The sequence below is a fragment of the Xiphophorus hellerii genome, chromosome 2 (assembly GCF_003331165.1).
Source record: "Xiphophorus hellerii strain 12219 chromosome 2, Xiphophorus_hellerii-4.1, whole genome shotgun sequence".
NCBI lineage: Eukaryota > Metazoa > Chordata > Actinopteri > Cyprinodontiformes > Poeciliidae > Xiphophorus > Xiphophorus hellerii.
The window spans coordinates 6,621,179-6,644,791 of NC_045673.1; the positions used below are offsets into that span (position 1 = coordinate 6,621,179).

The window sequence follows — 23,613 nt, forward strand, 5'->3', positions numbered from 1 at the left end:
AGTAATCGATTAATCGTGATTAATCGTTTCAGCCCTAGTGGGTGATTGTCTATTTACAGATCACCAGTTTATTAAAATCTGATTTCTTCAGCAACCTAAGGAGCATATTAGATGTAAAAATGTTTTGAACACTCAGCCACCTCTGCAGACGGAGAGAAATCCGAGGCGACTGTTAATTTCCTCAGACTGAAAAAGATCCGAGAACAAGCAGCGTTATTGTCAGAGGCGTCACAAAGGAAACCTCTGTAACTGGGTCGGGCCGATACTGAGGTTTTCGGCTTCAGAGCCGCAGCAGAACGATGAAAAACACGAGTTTGGACCGAATGACGCTGATCAACACGTTTATGAAACATGGCGGGGGGAGAATTGTAATCTGGGACCAAATCTGGTGCCAAGAAAAATCAGGAGTTTGTAAAAGTTTGCCACTGTGAAATTCAAGCACTTTTCAAGGATTTCTAAGTTTGAAGTTTTGAAACTTAAGTAGAGTTATCCTGGTGGGTTCTGTGGTCATTAAGAGGAACTTCTACAAATTTGACATTATCAAGTGTTCCTTAAAAGTCATGCATAATAAATAAAAATATGTTGTTTTTGCCACCAAGCAGTTAAGATATTAGACTGATGAATTGCTTCTCCAGAAAGATTTGGGGATTGTATCGAAAAGGGGCATTCAGCATTGAGTTGTGATACTGAGACAACATCTGACTCCGTAACCATGGAAACAGGGGATTGTCTTTACAACCCGGCTGATTAACATCTCTATAGCACAAATAATGCCAGAGGAGCTAAAAGTTCAAACCATGTCTTCCATCGATCATAACGCTCTCTAATGAAACAGCCAGACAGAAATGAAAGAAGTGGCAAAAACAAACGAGGCAGATTAGCAGTGATGGTCTCATTCACGACACACTATCGTGAATTATATCGTCTCTGCTGCCCAGAAATTGAGCTGCTAGCCTCTCATGACAGTCTTCAGTCAGAGACGTCTTCAGATTTGTTGCAAAACTGACTGCTACTGGAGATCTTTTATGCCCACAGCATCACCACCAACAACGGCTTTAATTTCCTTTTGGGATAAATAAATTAGTTTTACATTTAATTAATTTTCTTAATGAACACTTTTTTAATGTTTATTTGATAAAACGTGTAAAAATATGTACAAGTATCAGTGACATGCGGTCAGGGGAGGAAGGTGAGGCAGAGAAAAATATATTGATCAAATAATTTATGTTGCTTTTTTCACCCTGTAGTTTGTACTATAAAGTACCTATTTTTCATTTAACCATTACTTTTTCTTCAAAACCGCTGAATTTTTGCATTTTCCCATTCAAATGCTCAGAAGCGCAGCTGGTGAGGCAGCAGGAAGCTGAGCCTCATCTGGGATTGATCAACCTCTCACTAACTGCGCTGGCTGCCACTCTATGAGAGCATGCTCCTCCCGTCTGTACGCCACCAATAAAATGGCTAAAAAACACTTAATATATGAACAGATTTTCCATAATTTAGCTTATGTATATAATGTACAGTGTTTTTTTGTCACCAGCTGTGTGTGTAACGTGTTTCCTGTGCTGAGGAGCGATCAGAAACGTCAGAACAGATTCGAGGCGAGGCAGGCAGTTCTCCTGCCTCATGGCAGGGGGCGCTCATGATCCCAGACATTGTGACTCCACAACTGCAGAGTAAGAGACAGTACCAGCGAGCTAGCCATGGAGCTAGAAATACAGTAAAGTGCAGCGATATATTTATAGTTTTCTCCACCTTCAACAGCAATCACTTATTAATAATCGCAAAATAAACATTAAGCCTAAAACCATGTTACTGCAACAGACTGAATGTTCTGCTCTTTGTGTGGGAAATATTTGAGTGTTTTTTGGGGGCGTTGTTGTCAGTTGCTATGGCAACGAGTCTGCGAGTAGCTGCACTGATACAGAGGGAGAGAAAGACGTGGTCTTGAGTTGTACTTTAACGTTTTTCCCTTTGCTGTGGTGCACAGCACTAAATTAATAATATCTACATGACCAAGTTTCATTGAATTAGTGGGATTATTCTACGGCGGCAGCGCGGCTGTGCATGACATGTAGAAGAATTTTCTTTTTGCCCTCCAGGTGTTGTCTGCATGCACAGAATTTCCTCATGTAAGCAATAACATGCAGGGGGTCTATATTTGTAAATCAGATTATGATTAAGTCAGTACCTCACCAGCTATGAACCTCACGTCACTGACAGACCAGTACAGTACAGACCAAAAGGTTTGGACACACCTTTTAATCCAATGAGTTTCCTTTATTTTCATGACTATTGACATTGTAGATTCACACTGAAGGCATCAAAACTATGAATAACACATGTGGAAATATGCACTAAACAAAAAAGTGTAAAACAACTGAAAATACCCCTTATATTCTAGTTTCTTCAAAGTAGCAACCTTTTGCTGTGATTACTGCTTTGCACACACTCGGCATTTTCTTGATGAGCTTCAAGAGGTAGTCACCTGAAATGGTTTTCACTTCATAGGTCAACCTGCCCTGTCCGGTTAATAAGTGGGATTTCTTGCCTTATTCATGAAAATAAAGAAAACCCATTGAATTAGAAAGGTGTGTCCAAACTTTTGGTCTGTACTGTATATATTTGATATAAACAAACAAAAAGAAAGGAGATCAGAATACATGGAAGCGCTGATTCACCCACAACAGATTATTAATTTCTGTCTTCATCAGGGCTGGGTGTTACGGATTAAAAATAAAATCAGATTTTTCACACCAGATCCAAGTTTAATCATTTTTTGTCACTTTCTTTTTAAAAAAAAAGAAATGACAAACAACATAAAAAATATATTTTCTATGGTCCCTTCTTTGAGTTAAATGACGCAGCATTAGGACCACGCTATGGGAATTTTTATTTAATAATGAGAATATATTCAGAATACAGACAAAATTTTACCAGAACATTAGAGGATTAGGGGGAAAAATCTTCTATTGGGTTATCAAGACCAGCTCATTTTATGCTGGTTCTTAGACACTTAGATTAGTTTGCATGATAATTTAAAGACTTGCTACTGATAATAATTTGAAGCTGATGTTATGTCATAAAATATTACCTTATCTGTAAAACCGGTAAAGTATAACTTCACAAGATGTTTAAGATCCCTCATTTTAATTTTTTGCTATTTTTTGTGTGGGACTTTTTGTAAAATTACTCCTTAATTCTCCTATAATTGCTACTTTATTCTGGTAATATTATGAGTTTATTCTCGCATTATTTCAACTTCATTGTCGTAGGATTTTTTAAATCTTATTATTACGACTGTAAAATTATATAAATCTTAGCCTGGACTTAATATTTCGTCGTAGCGTTGATCTGAATTCAAAGTCAAAAAACAAGCTAGTCAAACAAGATGGCAGCTCTGACATCACTCTGAACTGTGGAAACCCATTGGTGACAAAAATACAGATTTTCCAAAAATTTTATCTTCAAATACCGAAGCGTTTTACTAATTGGTAAAATCGATTTATCGCCCAGTCCTATTATTCACAGATTAATTTTTCTGCATTTTCTACACAGATTAGATTTATAAAAATTAAATAAGGGGCATAAGGAAAGCTAAAGAGTCCAGATTATCGTTTCTGGATCTCCATGTTTCATCAAAGCCAGCCCACAGACCCCAAAAGGACAGAGAGAGAGGACAGCATACCCGACGAGGAGTCGGAGGATTTTAGAGCAAAAGACCAACCATCAGGGGTCATAGACGCACAGTGAGGTAAGCGCAGCTCCACCGGCTTCAGGAACTTGAGTCCGTGAGGGCCACACATCACCAGCGGACTTAGCAGCGTTTCTCCTGCACAGAAACACGACAGGATTTAAATTCCTCCAACTAAGCAGAGAGGAATTTAGCAATGGAAACGGATTAGCCTTTAACTAACGAAGCATACCGAAGAGTCTGGGGGCAAAAGTCAACGTTAACTGACTGGACAGCTTGATAAATGAACACAACACTAAGGCAGTTTTAAATCATCTATGGATCAGGCCTATAGCTAAAAAAATATTTTGCAAACCAAACAATCATCTTATGGAAGCTCACAGGGAAAGATTTCCATGTTGATTTACCCTTCCAACAATCTTAAAGACGTCCTGATCAACAGGGCGCTTCTTAAAGGTGACCTATTGTGCTTCCTTGAACAGGTTAGGGTAGGTTTATAGACGATATAAAACATGATTTTTAAATTTTTTGCACAAAATCATCCTTAGATAACCAGATTGAGATCTTTCAGGGCCTCCTGTCACTTTAAATCCAAATAAGCTTCTGATGGCCATGCCTCCCAACTCAACGTTTACATTCACTTGTAAAAATGGCTGCAAACAAATACGCAATTATACAACTATACATCTCTGAAAAGCAGGAGTGGAGCTTCCTGCACAACCAACGAGAATCCAGCAAGTGGTTTCTGGGTGGTGAGTCAACAACAAAACGTTTCCAGCAGCCATTGTACACACTGCAAAAACACAAAATCATACCAAGTATTTTTGGTCTACTTTCTAATGCAAATATCTTAGTACACAAGCACAAAACTAACGTACATGTAACTTTTCAGCAAGATGTAAGGAACTTCTTCTAAGTACATAATTCCTAAAATGTTCTAGTTCCACTGGCAGATTATTTCACTTATAACAAACTTTTTTCCGTTGTCAGAAGTGGAATAATCTGCCAATGGACGTAGTGCTTTTCCATCAATATTAAGGAATTATTGACAATTTTTCTTTATTGTTTTACTTTTAATTTAGTTTTGTCTTATTTCAAGTGTACGAAGACATTTGCATTAGAAACTAAACCAAAAATACTCGGTAAGATTTTGTGATTTTGCAGTGCAGCACACAGCAGCGGTAAACCGGCTGACTAAACGTGCTGGAACTCTGCCGAGGTTGCTAGGTAACGGGGCTGGGCTCAGCTGGGGTTACTAGGTAATGGCGTTCTGCCTGTTGAATGTGACTCAACAATCAGGAGATTTTTGAGATGGCTCATTTTATCGGGCACCAAAACACATTAACTTATTATCAAAATAATTCAAGGTGTTTTTTTTGTTTTTTTTTAGTGCTTGGGTTGTTTTTATAAGCAGTAGAAATCCAAATGGAGGTACAAAAATGTTCAAAATGTCAATTTTACATAGTAGGTCCCTTAATATATCAGCAGAAGCTCAAGCCTAAACAACCTTTTATGTTTTTTTTCATATGAAATCCAGCCAAAGTAGCAGAACTAAACTTGACATTTAAAAAGGCTCCACTAATTACTATCCAAAGCTCACAAGCACTTTGTCTTCCAAGGATTTTCTTGGAGGCTGTAAGTCATTCTCTGACATAATCGGGGTAGGGAGGAGCCAAGCGCTGACCTTTCTCCTTGTCGAGGGGCGGCAGGATGCTGTTGTCCCGGCACACCTTGAAGTAAATCTCCTGCTCCACGCTCTCGGGGATGGCGCCCTGGGGGATGATGATGCTGACGCCCGTCTCGATGGAGCTCAGGACCCCTCCGTTGCTGTTGAAGATGCCGCGGGCGGTGGCGACCACTGTGTGCCCTTCGTCCTCATCGTCGTCGTCCAAGGCGCTGGGGCTGAGGCGGACAAGTCGTAAGGGATCATCAGTCAGAGAGGAAGGTAGAACAAACCTTAAGTGAAAAATAGCTGAGTTTCCGTTACGAAACGGACAAAAATAAATACATCAAGGTTTATTTGTGTAGCACATTTCAGCAGCAAGGCGGTTCAAGGTGTTTAAATCATAACAACTGAAAATGAAAGTGCAGTCCAATAGTTGAGCTCTAACTTTTTTTTTACGTCCTGCATGTAGCATGGCTAGCACCATGCTAGTGCTAGCCTTGATGCTATGATTTAAATTTTAGCTAGCTTCAGGCTTTTTACCTAGGTTTAGCTTTTACATGGATTTTTTCACTCTGCCTGGGTTATGTGAACATGCTAGTGCTAACCTATATGCAATCATTAGTATTTTAGCTTGTAAACTGTTGTGACCTTTGAATTTAGCTTTGTAAGCACTGTTCTGCACTGATTTCTAATACTGTTTGGAAGAGATTTTTATATTTTCACCAAGAACATTCAGCATACAGCATTCACACTGCATTTTCACAGGAAATGGAGATGTTCTAGTTTATGTCTGTGTTTTAAAAATGAAATGTTTTCAGTTAATTCAGCACCGTTTTTCTGTATCGGATTGGTATCGGTCGATACTAATCCTCATATCGGTATCGGAAGTGAAAAATGGAGACGCGGTGAGTGCGGCGTCTCTTTCTGCCGCTCGGTGATTTCCCTCTGAGCGCTCTGCTGCCTTACCTTACAGGGATGGCCTTGGGAATGGTGTTGATGTTATTGTGCTGGTATTTGGCCCTGTTGTCCATGGTGCGCGTGAAGGTGTCCAGGCCGCTGTCGTGGTCGAGGGGCTGCGGCGACAGCTGAGGTTTCACTGAGGCGTTGCTCACCACCCCTGGCTTGCTAAGGAGGTCCGTTTTCACCTGCGTGTCGTTCGGCAGCAGGTTGTGGTTGAACTTTGGGCTGTCGAACTTGCGCTCGAAGGGCCGGGCCGTGCTGGTGTAAGGCTTGGGGACGTAGCGGTTGTAGCTGGTCGAAGGCGGAGCGCCCAGGGTTTTCGGCAGCGGCGCGTCGGTGCCGTTGACGGGGACTTTGTCAGGGAGGCCTCTGGGTGGCAGGTAGCCGCCTGGCGTGGATTCGTCCCTGCTAGTCGGCCTGAGAGCTGCCAGGTCGGGTTTAGGATTCGGGGAGCTCAGTGGTTCAGGGATGGAGTTGGCTGGAAAGGAAGAAAAGAGACAAAATCTTTACATATTGACTTACAGTTTAAAACTAGGACTAAACAATTAATCCGATTAATCTATTACTGAAATAATCGTCAACTAATTTAGGAATCTGGAGTATGCAGCCTCAAAAAACTTGATTTGCTGAAATAACAACATATTAAGGGCAACAATTCAGTCAAAATTATACAGAGAATATATACATTTAGCATTTAAAATCAATTTTAATTATTTGTGCAGCACATTTCAGCAACAAGGCATTTCAAAGTGCTTTACATCATAAAAACACAAAAATACAAAGTCATAGAACAAACAGTCAACGATTGAGAAAACCAGTAAACATTACATTTTTTTTTTTTCCCCAACAGCTCGTTACACATAAAATATGTTGGTCAATGTTTCATAGATAATGCCAACCAGGTGGGTTTTTAGTCTAGATTTGAAAGAACTCAGTGTTTTGCAGTTTTCTGGAAGTTTTGCAGATTTATGGTGCATATAGAAATTGAATGTCTGGAGAAAAACTTTCTTTGTATGTAAACATCTTTTAGCCAAAACTCTTCAAGTGGCAGCAGATTTAGATTCACCTGGTTCAAATTCTGTAAATTAACAAACAAAACCTAATCTAATTAAGCAGCTTCTGCTGTCTGATTATTAATCGGTTATTCAAAAAAACGAGTCAATAGAGCAGCCCTACACTGATTAATACATTCTGTATTAATGGCAGAGCTGAAGTATTTTTTAGCTGCAGATCCATCCTTTGCTACAAATGATCAAAGGAATGCAGTTATTGCATTTTAGGCAATAAAATGTGTGTTTTCTTAGTTAAAAAATACATTTTTTGTGTATTTTTAATTGTTAAATGAAAAATGTGCAGAATGTACCAATTTTTAAATCAATTAATGATCTAAATAAATAGAATTACTGATTACTAAAATAATTGTTAGTTCCATCTGGAGTGAAAAAATACTTGGAACATATGAAGAGCTCAGCCCTTTCTGCTTGACTTATCAATACATATTAGGACTGATCTATTGATAAATTTTTGAACAAACTGATTTATAACTGGAAAGCAAAAGTTGCTTAATATAAATCTGAACTGGGTGAAGAGTTCTGGGTAAAAAATATTTACAGACAAAGAAAGTTAAAGTGCTAAAGTGTGTTTTAATTTTTCACAACTGTCTATTGGATTAAGAAAAATGGATCTGCAAACCGCTGAAGGTCATCAATGAGGCTGGAGATGATCATAAATGTGAAGCAGACCATCTAACACAGATTAAATAAAGGCTTAGCTTTACTTTCATCCAATTAGATTCAGATTTCAAGAATTGTTTTAATCTTCTACTGGGTTTTGGTCAAAAAGTCTAAGTTTAAATAATTTCAATGAGGATCAGACACAAAAAGGTTTTATTGAGAGTTTTGTTTGAAGTATTTATGCAGGAAACCATTTTAGCGATTTTTAAATGTAAAAAACCCCCCATATTTTAGAGGCATAACAATTATGATTTAAAGTGCAAGGCACAAACTGGGAGATCCCAGAGGAGAATAAAATGATTATTTGGGATTATTTCTATAACTTACCTGTCACCAGGGCTGAGTTTGGACAAGGTGTTGGGTGGGATGGTTGGAGCTGGGGGTCCGTACTGAGTGGAGGGACTGATTTGGGCCAAAGGTTCGTATCTTTTCTCCACTGGGCTCACCTTCTCCACAGACTCAACCCTTCAAAAATAACACAGTAAATAGAACAACAATCAATGTGACTGAAGGACTTATATCAGTGTTTCCGGCAGTAAAATTCAAGGAAGGTTTTCAAACTATTCCAGCTCCATAGACTGGAGATAACAAAATAAATCAACAGAAATAAACAAAAAGAGACATTTTCAATTCATTATTATATGATATAATTTATTACTACAATTGATATGATCTGATGGTGGTATTCTGCATTTTGAAGCAGGAAAAGGGTAAACTAAAACGAAACAAAATTATGTTTAGTTTCCGACTGATCTGAGAATAACACTAATTTAACCAAACAAATAGCTAATTTCAGTTAAGTTGTTTAAAGTGTAAATAATAAGATTATCGACGAGTTTCTGAGTCATTAGAAATAATAAATATTGATAACACTGAAACAATCAAAACAAATTGGAAGGTAAATTACCTTCCTGCTCAAATTAAATGCTTAAACGACGATAAAGTTACAAAAAATATTCTTAAAAAATGTTCTCCTTATGTTTACTGGTATTTAACAAAAATAAATAATTTTGGTAACTTTAACGGACCTGAAATAAGAAAAGTTTAGTCTAATTTAACTTCAGACATTGAGGGATTTTTTTCTTCTTTTTATTAGGTGGATAAAAATCTCTGGTTTCAACTGGTTGAAGCCTGCAAAGTTGAAGGCTTTTAATCAAGAGTCAGATTGAACTTTATTACCAAACTGTGCTGTTTGAATATGAAGAACTTTCAAGGACTTTATACAGAAATCAAGCTCTTAATTAAGTTAATTAAAATTTAAGCCTTTTCCAGGATTTCAACCCAGTTCTGAGCACTGGGAACCAGCTGTGCTGCTGGTGCAGGGTGTGCCGTCTGACCTGTTGTAAGGGTAGGACAGCTGGGCAGGCTTGGACAGGTCGTGAAACCGGTTGATACCCGGACTGGGTTGGCCCATTGCCTTGCTGTCGAAGCTGCGCCGGTCGAAGTAGGACAGCTGCTTCCTGTAGTACTCCTCATCATCATCTGGGTCATAGTGGTTGGAGCGAACTACATCATCCAGAGGCTTCGAATGAGGCTTTTGTGGCTCAGGAGCCCTGAAGACAAAAGAGGAAAAAACGTGTAAAAAAAAAATTTAAACAAATCTGTTTTTTACACGTTTACAAGCAGACTGTGTGTCACTTCAGTCTGCTTGGGAAACCAGGAGGCCTCAGCTGAAATGCCAGACACGATAACAAATACTGCTGGATGATAAATTGTCCCAGCAGTTATCGCGATACACGATAACATTGTTGCTTTGAGATGATTTTCATGTCATATAATGGCATAATAATGCAGGAACACATTCTCAAAAATGAATAAACTTTAAATTCTAATGAACATTTAACCTTGGAACTGGAAGACATTTAAAATAAAGAAAGAAAACAATAAATAAAATTAATGATGAAGTTTCTGTAAACAAAACTTGTCCTTTAAAAAATGGTCTGGTTGAGACCAAAACACCAAACTGAAGACGTTTATCATCAAGAGAAAAATGATAAATCATGCAAATGTTTTTATTCATCATGTGATTAATTGATTTATTGCAACAGGCCTACTTGTCACGATCTGTGTTTTTCTGTGTATTTATTTCGAGTTTTCTGTGTCTTTGAGTCTCATGTTGTCCCGTCTCCCCTTGATTATTCCCAGGTGTGTCTCGTTCCCTGATTACCTCCTGTGTATTTAGTGTCACCTGTGTCTCTGTGTCTTTGTCGGGTCCTTGTCGTAAGCACCAATCTGTTTTGCTGTCCCTTGATTTAGTCTGTTTGCTACAGACGTTGAGCCCTGGCTTCCGCTCAGTCGTGCTGCCTGGTTTTGTGGACCTTTTGGACTTCATTATTAAAAAATAATTTTCTCTCATCTACCTGGGTCATCTGCGTCTGCCTCACCACCTCACACCACCGCACTTCATGACACTACTTAGTTGTAAATGAGTAAATAATAGAGATTTTGAGAACCTCAGACACAAACTATCTCAATCCAAGTTGCAACGTTGTGATTGCAGAAATTAATGCAAATTCACTCAGTTATCAAATTTTACTGGTGCCATCTTCACCAGTAATCGCAGCTTTTCCACAAATCTGACCAATCACCTTAACATTAGTTGAATTTCCTTCTTTTATAACCAATCAGCCTTCTCTCTTTCCTAATTTAACTTACTTTTTCCAAACTTGCAAGACGAAAGCATGTGTGACGCCAAAAAACAACATTTGCCTTTTTCTTTCTTTTCCAAAAACAATTTTGAAATATTTTGTAGGATTTCTTTCTGCTGACAGAAAAGACAAATCCTACAGAAAATCTCAACTGTGAATATAATTCATGTTAACTTGAATGACAGACATTTAATTCTTCTTTTTAACTTTGACAACTCATCAGGATATGATTTGAGTTGTATTAGATGCCATTTTAAGAAGGTATGTGAAAATGTTGTAAAAAATCCTGTTTATTTTTTTTGAGATTCCAACTTTTGTTGTAAAATGGCAAAAATAAGCTTAAAAAAAGTAACTTTTTGAAAAAGCTTCCGCAAAATCAGTAATTTTAGGCTGCAAGAATAAAATAAAACAAACATTTCAACACCCTGGAGGGGCCCACTAATGGGCAAAAACTTTGACCACTGAGTGGTGCACAAGCAACAACATCTCTCCTTAAATCCTTTGCATTTTCCTTTTGTTCTGAGGAAACAGACTGCTCACCTATAGGTGGACTTCTCCTGCTCCAGGTTGCTCAGAGAGTTGGCTTTCGGGACCGGGGGAGGAGCATTCACAGGTTTAGGAACATCTGCAGGCTGGAGAACAAAAACAAATCCTGATTCAGTGATTTCTCCCTCTGGTGAGCAAGTTTTCCTCCATATGGACAATGAACTTACACAGATACATACAAAAACATGCTTTATAAAATCAATCAATCAATCAATCAATCCATCAATCCATCCATTTCTTCCACTTTATCCGGGGTCGGGTCGTGGGGGTAGCAACTTCAGAAGGGAGGCCCAGACTTCCCTCTCCCCAGCCACTTGTTCCTAGCTCTTCCGGGGGAATCCCAAGGCGTTCCCAGGCCAGCCGAGAGACATAGTCCCTCCAGCGTGTCCTGGGTCTTCCCCAGGGCCTCCTCCCGGTGGGACGTGCCCGGAACACCTCACCAGGGAGGCGTCCAGGAGGCATCCTAACCAGATGACCGAGTCACCTCAACTGGCTCCTCTCGATGTGAAGGAGCAGCGGCTCTACTCTGAGTCCCTCCAGGATGACTGAGCTTCTCACCCTATCTCTAAGGGAGAGCCCAGACACCCTGTGGAGAAAACCCATTTCGGCCGCTTGTATCCACGATCTTGTTCTTTCAGTCATGACCCAAAGCTCATGACCATAGATGAGGGTGGGAACGTAGATCGACCGGTAAATCGAGAGCTTCGCTTTTTGACTCTGCTCTCTCTTCACCACGACGGACCGGTACAGCGCCCGCTTGACAGCAGACGCTGCGCCAATCCGCCTGTCGGTCTCCCGCTCTCTTCTTCCCTCATTCAGTGAACAAGATCCCGAGATACTTGAACTCCTCCACTTGGAGTGGTGGCTCAGGAGCCCTGAGGACTCCGTCTCACAGGGGATTCCGCCAGACATTCCCAGCAGACCCTCACAACACGTTTGGGCCTGCCAGGTCTGACCAGCTTCCTCCCCCACCACTGGAGCCAACTCACCACCAGGTAGTGGTCAGTGGACAGCTCCGCACCTCTCTTCACCTGAGTGTCCAAGACATACGGATGCAGATCCGATGAAACGATGACAAAGTCGATCATCGAACTGCAGCCTAGGGTGTCCTGGTGCCAAGTGCACCTATGGGACACCCTTATGCCTGAACATGGTGTTTCGTTATGGACAATCCATGACGAGCACAGAAGTCCAACAACAGAACACCGCTCGAGTTCAGATCGGGGGGGGGACGGTCCTCCCAACCACGCCCCTCCAGGTCTCACTGTCATTGCCCACGTGAGCGTTGAAGTCCCCCAGCAGAACAAGGGAGTCCCCAGGAGGAGCACTCTCCAGTACCCCCTCTAAGGACTCCAAAAAGGGTGGGTAATCTGAACTGTCGTTTGGCCAGTAAGCACAAATGGACAGTCAGGACCTGTCCCCCCACCCGTAGGCGGAGGGAGGCTACCCTCTCATTCACCGGGGTAAACCCCAATGTACAGGCGTCGAGATGGGGAGCAACAAGTATGCCCACTCCTGCCCGACGCCTCTCACCATGGGCAACTCCAGAGTGGAAGTATGTCCAGCCCCTCTGAAGGAGACTGGTTCCAGAACCAGAGCCATGCGTCGAGGTGAGACCGACTATTTCTAGCCGGAACCTCTCGACCTCAGCACACTAGCTCCGGCTCCTTCCCCACCAGAGAGGTGACATTCCACGTCCCAAGAGCCAGCTTCTGCAACCGAGGATCGGACCGCCAGGGTCCCCTCACATGGCCGGCACCCATCTCACAACGCACCTGACCCCTTTGGCCCCTCTCATAGGTGGTGGGCCCATGGGAGGGGGGACCCATGTCTCCTCTTCGGGTTAAGCCCGGCCGGGCTCCATGGGATAAAGCCCGGCCACCAGGCGCTCGTTATCATGCCCCTCCTCCAGGCCTGGCTCCAGAGTGGGGCCCCGGTGACCCGCGTCCGGGCGAGGGAACACCAAGTCAAAAGTTTTCATACGTCATAGGGGTCTTCAGGCTGTGCTTTGTCTGGTCCCTCACCTAGGACCTGTCTGCCTTGGGTGACCCTACCAGGGGCATGAAGCCTCAGACAGCATAGCTCCTAGGGTCATTGGGGCACTCAAACCCCTCCACCACGATAAGGTGGCAGCCCAAGGAGAGGCTTTATAAAACCTACATGCTTAATTTCATTAAACATTTTTAAAGTTCTGTTAGCTATTACACTTTGCTTGTTTGAGAAGAACAATTATTTTAGGAACCAACAAAACCAACCATTTAAAAAAAAATAATCACCCACTAAATTGTAATTATTTGCGATTAATCTGATTAATCGTGTCAGCCTGCATGAGGAACATACCCTGAGCACAGAAGACTCTCCGTCTTTAGCTCTGTCCATAGAAACTGAGCGTTTATTCTCAAACATCTTGACTCTGTTGAGGACTGACTGCGGTTTCATGGCCGGATCTTCATCCAGGTCTTCCCGTGGGGGAGGAGGAAGAGGTTTGGAGGTCGGAGTGACAGCTGGCTCTCCTGGTGAAGGCAGGGCGTCTGGTTTTGGAGGGGGGACGGCAGGCGGGCTCGGAGTTCATGATCGGCTCGTGTATCCCTGGCTTGTAACCTCGGTTTGGAAGCCCAGACATGTAGGCGGGCCTCAGACCAGAGTCACCGTAGTAGTGCTTTGGAGGCTCTGGTGAGCGAGGGGAGTTAATGGGAAAGCTGCGAGTTTCTGCCTCATACGGAGATCGGGCTTCGTAGCTAGCAGGAGGTGGGGGCGGGGGCTCGTCGTACCGAATGGGCCCGGGTTTACTGTGCCGCGCTCTGCTGTCGTAGCCCACCGCCGGGGCCTCGTCGTAGCGTGGCTGAGGCGGGCTGTACTCCCTCCCCGGCCCGCCCTCGTAGGGGGAGCGAGGACTGTAGCCCATTGGTTGCTGGTGGCCCGGCTGGTACCCGGCGGGCTGTGAGGACGAGGTCTGCTGGTCGTATGGGGGCCACTGTTCGCTGTAATGAGGCACACGGTTGTCGTAGTGCAGATGAGAGTCAGAGTTGTGAGGCTTTGGTTCTGCGTAGCCGCCTCCGTCGTATCCATAAGGCGGGTGGTCGTATTCGCGGTATGGCTGTTTGTCCTGAAACGACGGCTGGTGACTGTAGCTCAGAGACTGCTTCAGACCGTGGTTGATCCGCACTGGGTCCTCCATGTTGTACAGATCTTTCTTGTACGTCTGTAAAGAAATGGCAATAATTAAGTTTATTTGTAGGATATCATTAGGTGAAGATATCCAGTTAAGGAAAAGTTATTTCTCCTAAAACACCAGAAGAAATTCCTAATAAAAGTGCCATGCAAAAATATTCACACTCTTGAACTTCTTCAGATTTTGTTCTGTTACAGCCACAATCGCAAGGGTATTTTATTTCAATCATGTGTTATTAAGACAAACCGTGGAAACAGATGGGTTTCCATTGGCTGTAAAACTGCACAAATTGGAACGGAAACACACCAATCAAAAAAAACATTTTTTTCTTTTTTAGGTAAAATGTTGTTCAGCCGTATCAAAATTTGTGTATTTCACAAAACTTGCATCACACGAGTCATGTGATCAACAACCGGATGTTACTACTGGCAGAAAATACAAAGAACACAGGCAGGAAGTGGTGGGAGGATAACAATGTGGCATGTTTTTTATTGACTCACTTGACTCATCGCACGAACAAACTTATTCATGTCTGATTTTATCAGCGTTTCTCATTTAATTTAAACACTGCAATTGCAAAATTATGTTTTTTAGACATTATAAACAAGAATATCAACAAGGTTTTGCACCCATCTGTAGTCAAAACTCAACTGTTGGAAAAGAATATATGGTTTTCAGAATCACTTGCAAATAAAAATCCAAAAAGTGTCATCTGTCAAACTTTAGACCCAGGGGTCAAATCCGACTTTAGAGGAACACATAAACAGAACCTTCAAGAAAACAGTTATAGGTTTAAATCAAAGCAGTTTTTATAAATTTATTCCCAAATTACATTCATCTGCCCCTCCAATTTTTTGCAATCGCGGAAATTCCCACAAAAACCAGCAAACTCCAACATTTTTTTTTGCGCTACTGCATAATTGTACGTTCACTGAACATTTTCCACAAAAATGGTCAAAAACATTGAGTTTTGGTTACTGCTAACTCCCACCTGCAGGTGGCAGTATTTCATATTTAGACTTAATTGATGTCAAGCTTTAAACCGTGATCAAGATGGCAAGTAAAAATCACACTTATTGTCTTATATATTTCTAAATTAGATCCACAAAAATCAGTGATTTTGGCTGAAAAAAATATGCTATTATACTATATTTTATTTAAATTGAAGAAGTATTTATTAAACGCACACACACCCATTTATTAAACAATTTTAACAGTTTTTTAAAAGGAGTTTTACATATACAGTACAGACCAAAAGTTTGGACACACCTTCCTAATTCAATGGGTTTTCTTTATTTTCATGACTGTTTATAAGGCAAGAAATCCCACTTATTAACCTGACAGGGCACACCTATGAAGTGAAAACCATTTCAGGTGACTACCTGTTGAAGCTCATCAAGAAAATGCCGAGTGTTTGCAAAGCAGTAATCACAGCAAAAGGTTGCTACTTTGAAGAAACTAGAATATAAGGGGTATTTTCAGTTGTTTTACACTTTTTTGTTTAGTGCATATTTCCACATGTGTTATTCATAGTTTTGATGCCTTCAGTGTGAATCTACAATGTCAATAGTCATGAAAATAAAGGAAACTCATTGAATTAAAAGGTGTGTCCAAACTTTTGGTCTGTACTGTACATTATACATTTTGGTACAAATGTATATACATTCAGGATATCTGAGAACATTCATGATCTTGAAAAGGTAAAAAATGAAAACCCATGTTTTAGGTGAAACATGACAGTCGAAGCCTCAGGAGTAAAAAGACCCAAACATAAACCATGTATCGTTTTCCTTTGGCTTAATAATATCACACTATTTCATATTGCTCTATAACACAAAACATCAATAAAATGCCTTGAAGTTTGTGGCTGTAACATAAAATGTGGAAAAGTTCAAGGTGTGTGAATATTTTTGCAAGGTACCATAAACTGAAACCTCAAGAAGCTCAAAATTCACAATGCTGACCGAATAGTTTGAAATAAATAAATCCTGAACCAATTGATCAAATTACAAGCTTATTTTTGTTCTTTCTTCAAAAACGGTTCTGAATGCCTGTTTGACAAGATGCCCTTCAGGAAAAATTAAACAGAATTTTACCAATTGTGTCTTACTGAGAACCTCTTAACAATTTACACATTTCTGAAAGGCCTCATTTCAAACATATGATGTGTAGCCTGCAGACAGTAAAGGAAGGAGGCCGATATGTTGGAATCCAGTCAACAGGGAAAATGTGTTGAGTTTATAGCAAAGTTTTAGGTATTAATACGTCAGAGTACTGTCTGCAGGTTAGCTTTCATCATGCAACAAACATTCAGTTTGCAACTTATGCAATGTCAAACTACTAGCACTACAACAGACAACACATCTACCCACTACAATGCCACCGTCAGTGCTGCTACTGTTTATCTACAGTAGAGAGTCAAAGCTGAAAGGAACCCAAAAAAATAAACAAAAACAAAACATCAGGAGCCATGCAAAGGAAGTAAGAGGCAACAGTTAGGGCTGGTTGTGGATGTCTTCACCCTGATCAGAGACTCAGATGTAACCAGTCCTTCTGGTCTCCCAGCCCACTGTGGTGCATGTGGACAAGCGAGTCGCACATTTCCTCTGGGATCCAGAGGCTCACAGTGGGCTCAGTGAGTCACACAGTGTGGACATGACATGCAGATAGCGAGTGGAAAGCATGTGTGAGAAGACAGGCAAGTTAAAAAGAGCAGGCTGGGGAGCCGGGCCCGGTCCGAATGGCTGGTGAAACAGCGGATACCTTTGGTTCTGGACCAGGGGGTTCATGTGGTGGTGGAGGTGGTGGGGGCGGAATTAGCTCAGGGGCAGGGCTGGGGCTGCTAAGAGAGTCCGCCTGAGGAGCTGCGGCTGCAGCAGGCGGCTCCTCTAGTTGTACAGGCTGCTCAGCAGCTGGGGAAGGCTGCCACCGGCGGAGGCAGCGAGGGCAGAGCAGCCTCACCTTGCTGTGAAGTATCGTTAAGAGACATTTATAACACAGTGCCGCCAAGGGCACACAAAAAACATCTCACCCCAACACTACGACCTGATTCCTTACACTCACCAGTCAGAAGATAAAGAAATGTGGTTAGAGTAGATAATATACCTATTATGTAACTTAAAACATGTTTATTGCTGAAAAAAAAATAATCCTAGAGATGCACCAGTATACTGTCTGATTATACTGTATACATGCAAGGGTTTCAAACAGTCTAGTAAGAACCCCCTGCATGTTAGCGTTCATATCCGGAAATATTACGCATGCGCACAACGCTGGAGAGCAAAAAGACGAATCTTTTACGTGCCGTAGAACAAGTCTGTTAACTAAATGAAACCTGAAGATGTAGGTATTATTAATTTAAAGCAGTGAGACACAGCAAGGGGAAAATAATGCAGAAAACGTGTTAAAGATAAACGCAAAACCACTTTTTTCTCGCTCTCTGTGTCGACTACACTACACACAAGCTCATTGCCATAGCAACTGACAACAACGCCACTACATGTTTCATGTTTTAACACCAAAAAAATACTCAAATGTTTCCCACACAAAGAACATTCAGTCTATTACAGTCTTATGTCTTCAGGCTTGATGTTTATTTTGCGATTATTAAAAAGTGAACGTTGTGGCAGATTAGCTTCCGCTGCTATTAGCTAAGCTAACACTGCAGCGGTTGATTAGCTAACTTACCTGCTCTACTGATGATCTGTCAACGTTGGTGTTTAGGTAGGCTTTTATTTTTTAACTAAACCAAAACACACCAAATTTCCCATCACATCTACAGGTAACTATTATCAAAGTCTAGCTAGCATAACTGAATTACTTCCCTTTCCCTCACTATATTTTTTTTCGACCTTGTTATCTAGCTGTTGACGATTAGTAGCAAAGCACTGTGTACCTTTTTCTTTTATGTATCACATACATTTAAGATATTGTGTGTCATAATGACAACTTAACAGCTAAAACCAATGCTAGTTATCGTTAGTTTTGTGCCCTCCAGCAGAGATCTTGCTCTTGTGACGTCGTGCTGCAAGAGGTCCACATTGGTCTTTCTCAAACTGTGTCCACAGACAAAACCCTGAGAACGGAAATCAGCCACAAGATTCTGATTGGTGCATCTCTACTAAATATCAGAAGGAACCAGAAACAACACAGAATATAAAATAAAAAAAGAGGCTAAAGCTCTGCCCTGTCGTGATACGTTTACTATTTATTCAGCCAGTACTGTCAACAAGCCTACCTGCTGTGGGGCGGCCATTTTGAATCCAGCGGGGTCTATTCTGCTGGCGGGGTCAGGCTGCACCGGGTGCTGGTATCCAGGGTAACCGGGGGTGTCCTGTATCACAGGCGGGTCCTCCCTGACGGGCTCCGAGGAGCGGGTGATGGCAGGCTCCGTGGGCAGACCCACTTCATCGTTTAAGGTCTCGTCTAACTCCTGGTCGGTGTACGCTCCGCCCTCCGTATCCGTATCCTCGTAGTCAGAAGTGTGGCGGCTGTCTGTGCTGTACATGGAGTACTCGCTACCTGGCGCCGACAGGTAGGACAGACGGTCGTCGTGGATATCCAAGTCGTCCTCTGTGGTGCCGTCCGCCTGAGTGGAGCAGAGAGTCTATCACCGATCAGCAGCATGAAGGACAGAAGCACTGCGGGACTTTGTCTCACCTTGCCCTCCGACACCCACACCAACTGATTCTGCTGCTGCTGGATGGTTTCCTTCAGCGCTCCGTACCAGCCGTCATTCATATTGTTCAAGTTGATGGTTGCTAGACGGAAATAGTTTGCATAAAAATCACTTCACAAGTATTGCATAAAGGAGGCAATTTGGGTTTTAAAGTCACTGTTTTTCAACAAACTGTGCCTACTAACTGGTGAACAGGTGGTGATTATTCTTCCTCAGTTTAATGGCTCGCTCATAAAGCTTCCTGGCGCTCTTCCTGGACTCTGGACAAAGTCTCGTCCTCATGTTCTTCACACCCTGTTTGTTATCAGGATTCAGGAAGACTACGATTGGGTACCACTGGGCATAATTTAGCCTATCCACAGCATTTGGGGTGATGTCCAGCACAGCATGTTTGTCCTTTATGGAGTTAAAATAAAAACGGGTTTAGTAAGGCAGTATGTTCGATGGCAAAGTTTAAAAACAATCACACTCACTCTGTCTATGATCTGCTTAATAGTGTGAAGACGAATGATTCCCGAACTTCGTTGGTCTGTTCCTGCATCTCTGGGTTCGCTCTCTGAAAGGGAAAAAATGTGAAGAAATTAATAAAAAAAACACTTAAAAAAGTATAATAAACATTACAATAAGATGTTGGACGATAATATTAAACATACTTGCAAGTTCAAAGAGATCAGGCTCCTCTCTGGACAGCTTTTCTCGAGCCACATCAGCAATAGGTCCAAATATCACCACCGGTCTGAGGAAACCAGCTGCACAAAAAGCCCAAATAACAACAACAAAAATTCGGATCCTTAAAAAAACACCCGAGACGAGGTTTCTACGAACTTCTTATATTAAACGTCTGTACGTTTTCATGCTATTTACTGACTTCTCAGACATTTCTAAGCTCATTTTTAAAGTTCAAATAGAAAAACTGAAAATAGATGGATGAAAAAGTCTATCAATTGACGAAGACAGATGAAGGTGAGTTGCAACTAACAGTTATTTTATTTAATCACTACTCCTTTTTTTAAACACAATGTTAGAAACAGATTAAAAGATGCACATAAACAATTCAGTTCCTAAACTTTAAGCATTTCCTTAAAGTTTAGCAACTTTAAGGCAATAGCATGCTATGTTATTTCCTAAAACGCAATAACAGCTTGCTTTTCATGTACCCTCAATGATTTGTTGCAAAGACTACATCTGTATCGTAAAAAAATACTTTAATGTGAACAGTTCAACATCAATACAGAGCAGGGCTAACCTGGTGACTGTTTTTCTGATAAACAGATTAATAATTGGACAGCAAAAACTGCTTAATAGGAGAATTTTTTTATAATTGTTTTTTAACAGAATATGCAAGTGAAGCAAAAACATCCACTTGAGGAGTTCTAGGTAGAAGATGTTTGCAGAAAGATTTTATTAAATGCAAAAATGCATATTTTATTTTACAGTTTGGGCTTAATTATTGCTCTGAATATACTCTGTATACTCCAGTTAAGAATTAATCGATTACTAAATTAGTTGATGATTCTTTCAATAATTGATTAATCACGATTAATCGTTTAAGTCCCTACATCTCACCTTCTCTGAGTACGACTCTCTCGTAAGCAGGGAACTTTGTTTGGACCGGCTGGGAGGAAAGATCCTCCCTGCTTTTCCTCAGGTTCCTCTTTGAACTGCGTAAACCTCTGAACCTCCAGAAATCGGCCCGGTCGCCTCCCGCTGTTTTGGGAAGCGTGTACTGAACGCTGGAGAGCTGCTCCGCTCTGTTGGCAGAAAGACAAAGATGTAAAACAGGCTCCAGGAACAACCCAAGCACCATGCAGTGAAGTAGGATGCTTTCACCTGTTCTTATTGGGGATAATGCCCCTCTCCACCTCCTGATGGTTCTTGCCAATGCGAATAGCTAACCAAGAACCCAGCTTTCCATTGTAAAGTGTGTCCACCACTCGGAAAACCTCGCCCTTGTTAAAGCTTAACCCATACGGAGATTCCTTCTCGTACTCAAAATGCGTCCGAATGTAGAAAGAATCCCCGACATCCGACTCCACAATCCGCCGATAGACTGTAAAACGCAGAGCAGCGAGTCTTTCACACCACACCAATCAGATCAAGATTCATTTCTAATTTGTTTTGATTTTTCTTCTCCGCTTACCATCTTTTTTCTTCTGAGCCAGGATAGTAACCTCTTCACCCTTAGGAAGATCCAGAAGGAATAGCACCGCCTCCTCTCGGATTATGTTTGCAAAATCAACATTATTTACCTGGAAGTTAAGAAAACATGGTCCCATAAGTCCTTTACACATATTGGGATTTTTAGTAGGGATGCAAGTTATCGAATAATGAGTTAATCTGAAGTTGATTGATCCTATCAAACGTCATAAGCTGCAATTGTTTTTAAAAGCCGAGTTTTCTCTTGTATCAATAGGGCCGACTGTGTTTCTATAACATAAAGGGCAATTTTTAAAAATAATTTGCTGAATCCAAAAAAAAAAATTAATTTGTTCATTATTTTGCATCAGTTGTATTAAATACTGAAAATTGTGGTTTTTGCACATTAATAAACTAGAACATTTATAAAATATGACAAAACATAAAACTCTTAATTTACTGAATTGAAAAAAGAAGAGGAAAATAATAAATATGTGAAATACTTAATTCCCATGAACAGAGATGTTCATGCAGAGTTACTATCTGTTGTTGATCTTGAGGAAATGTTAAAACTTGAACCATGAAGTGCATTAACTCACAACAGCCCTCAAAATCAACCTCTCTTATTGACATCATGTTTCTTTTCCAATCAGGTTAAAATCTTTTGTGTTATCCCATAAGACTTTTCTGTCATCACATCCTCTCCTTTGAGGGAAATCTGTAGAAGTGGACGTCATGCAGCTCGGCTGAATGAACGCATTAATAAAGGTGAAACTTAAGGAGTTTGCTGAGTGTTTATATTTCCAAACAGAAGTGGATAAAGTGTATTTTGAATCCCACACTGGACTCTGTTTGCACCGTTTCTCTTTCCTGTTCTGGTAAGGCTTCGCCATCTTTGTTTCCGTATTAACTGCATCCGCTAAGGATGACCAAGCAGCGCCCTCTTCTGGATGGAGGCCAAACCACAACAGTGAAATTACGTCTTCAAATTCAAAGATACTTTATTAATCCCAAAGAGAAATTGAATGTTGTTGTAACTCTTATTAACTCAGATTCTTCAAAGAGTTATTGTAGATGGTGATGGCTGTTGGCAGAAAAGACCTGCTGTAGCAGTCTGTATTACAGCGAAACTTTCATAATTTAGGTCCTTCTTTGCATAATTGTCTCATTCAGTTGTCCCCAGAATAGAACCAGAACAGAACCAGCCTTCTGCATCAGGCTGTTGAGCCTTTTTAGGTCCCTGGTTCTGATGCTGCTGCCCCAACAGATGATGCTCTCAACAACAGACTTGCTGCAAATCTTGAAGGACCTTAGCTTCCTCAACAAGTCCAGTCCGCTCTGTCCCTTCTTATAGTTAATTGATTGGAACTAGTTTTAATCTAATAAACCATCAATCGACAATTAACTGCAAATTTATAGGTTCAGTTAGTGCAGAAAAGAATGTCTAAAATCAGAAAAAAGATGCACAGTAGTTCTCACTGTACTCAGAGTCGCCTGGATAACTACACGTTTTAGTATAGTCCAATAAGTTTAGGTGTTCCTGGACACAGTTGGGGGGGAGAAGAAGAAAAGGTGCAAACAGTAAGATGTACGAGTGTGGGGGTAATGGGACGGACACAGCAAGACGAATCTGTTTTTGTGTTTGCTCCCAACACTGTTCCCAACGGGGCGACTGCTAGGAGACTAGATTGATGATGAAGGAATTTCTGAACAGCCAGAGTGTAAATTAGAACAGGCAACGTTTGAGGACGTTTTTCTTAAAAAACACAGTTGTTTGCACAAAATACCAACCACCAAGGCAAGGGTGTCCAAAGTATGGCCAGAGGGCCTTTTGCGGCCCTCGAAACGATTTTGTGCATTCCTCAATCACGATTTAAAATCGGCTTAAATTTGGTTTCCCAGGAAGTGTTGTTGTGTTGTTAAATGTGTTGATGCAACAACACATTTAAAAACAAAGCTAGGTGGTAATTTTCAAAAAGGTTACAGGCAGTTTAACGTCTTACAATGCAGCACAAGGTATTCATGCAGGTTTTTGCTTTAAATGTAATTTATTTTAATAGCAACAGACATCCTGTGATTTTTACTAAAATACAGGGCAAAATTAAATAAGAATGAGTCATAAAGCATAATAAATAAGTAGGAAACAGTTTGTCGTTTTTTAAATCTGGCAAGACCTTTTTTAGTTTTAAATATACAATAATTTACAGAAATCTGACTGCTTTACTTATTCCATTAAAATAGTGAGAGTTTAGTTTATATCTGAACAGGCAAAAAAAAATATAAAAGTAGGTTTTGCAATTATACTTAAAAATGAAAACACTAAAAATTTTGCGGCCCCCCGCTGTTCTTTCAACTTGACATTTGTGGCCCCTGAGCCAGA

General features: G+C 41.0%; 1 protein-coding gene across 1 annotated transcript in view; it reads right to left on the minus strand.

The window, feature by feature from the left end:
• The window catches only part of tjp1b (tight junction protein 1b), a 93,884-nt gene that overhangs the window by 2,553 nt on the left and 67,718 nt on the right, over window positions 1-23,613 (minus strand). The window contains 18 exon segments of the mRNA XM_032581731.1: window positions 3,689-3,832; window positions 5,379-5,596; window positions 6,327-6,798; window positions 8,382-8,518; window positions 9,391-9,606; window positions 11,242-11,333; window positions 13,588-13,800; window positions 13,802-14,449; window positions 17,183-17,338; window positions 17,340-17,384; window positions 18,657-19,007; window positions 19,079-19,179; window positions 19,283-19,493; window positions 19,571-19,653; window positions 19,751-19,846; window positions 20,664-20,848; window positions 20,928-21,147; window positions 21,238-21,346. Coding sequence (XP_032437622.1) covers window positions 3,689-3,832; window positions 5,379-5,596; window positions 6,327-6,798; window positions 8,382-8,518; window positions 9,391-9,606; window positions 11,242-11,333; window positions 13,588-13,800; window positions 13,802-14,449; window positions 17,183-17,338; window positions 17,340-17,384; window positions 18,657-19,007; window positions 19,079-19,179; window positions 19,283-19,493; window positions 19,571-19,653; window positions 19,751-19,846; window positions 20,664-20,848; window positions 20,928-21,147; window positions 21,238-21,346 — 3,697 coding nt within the window.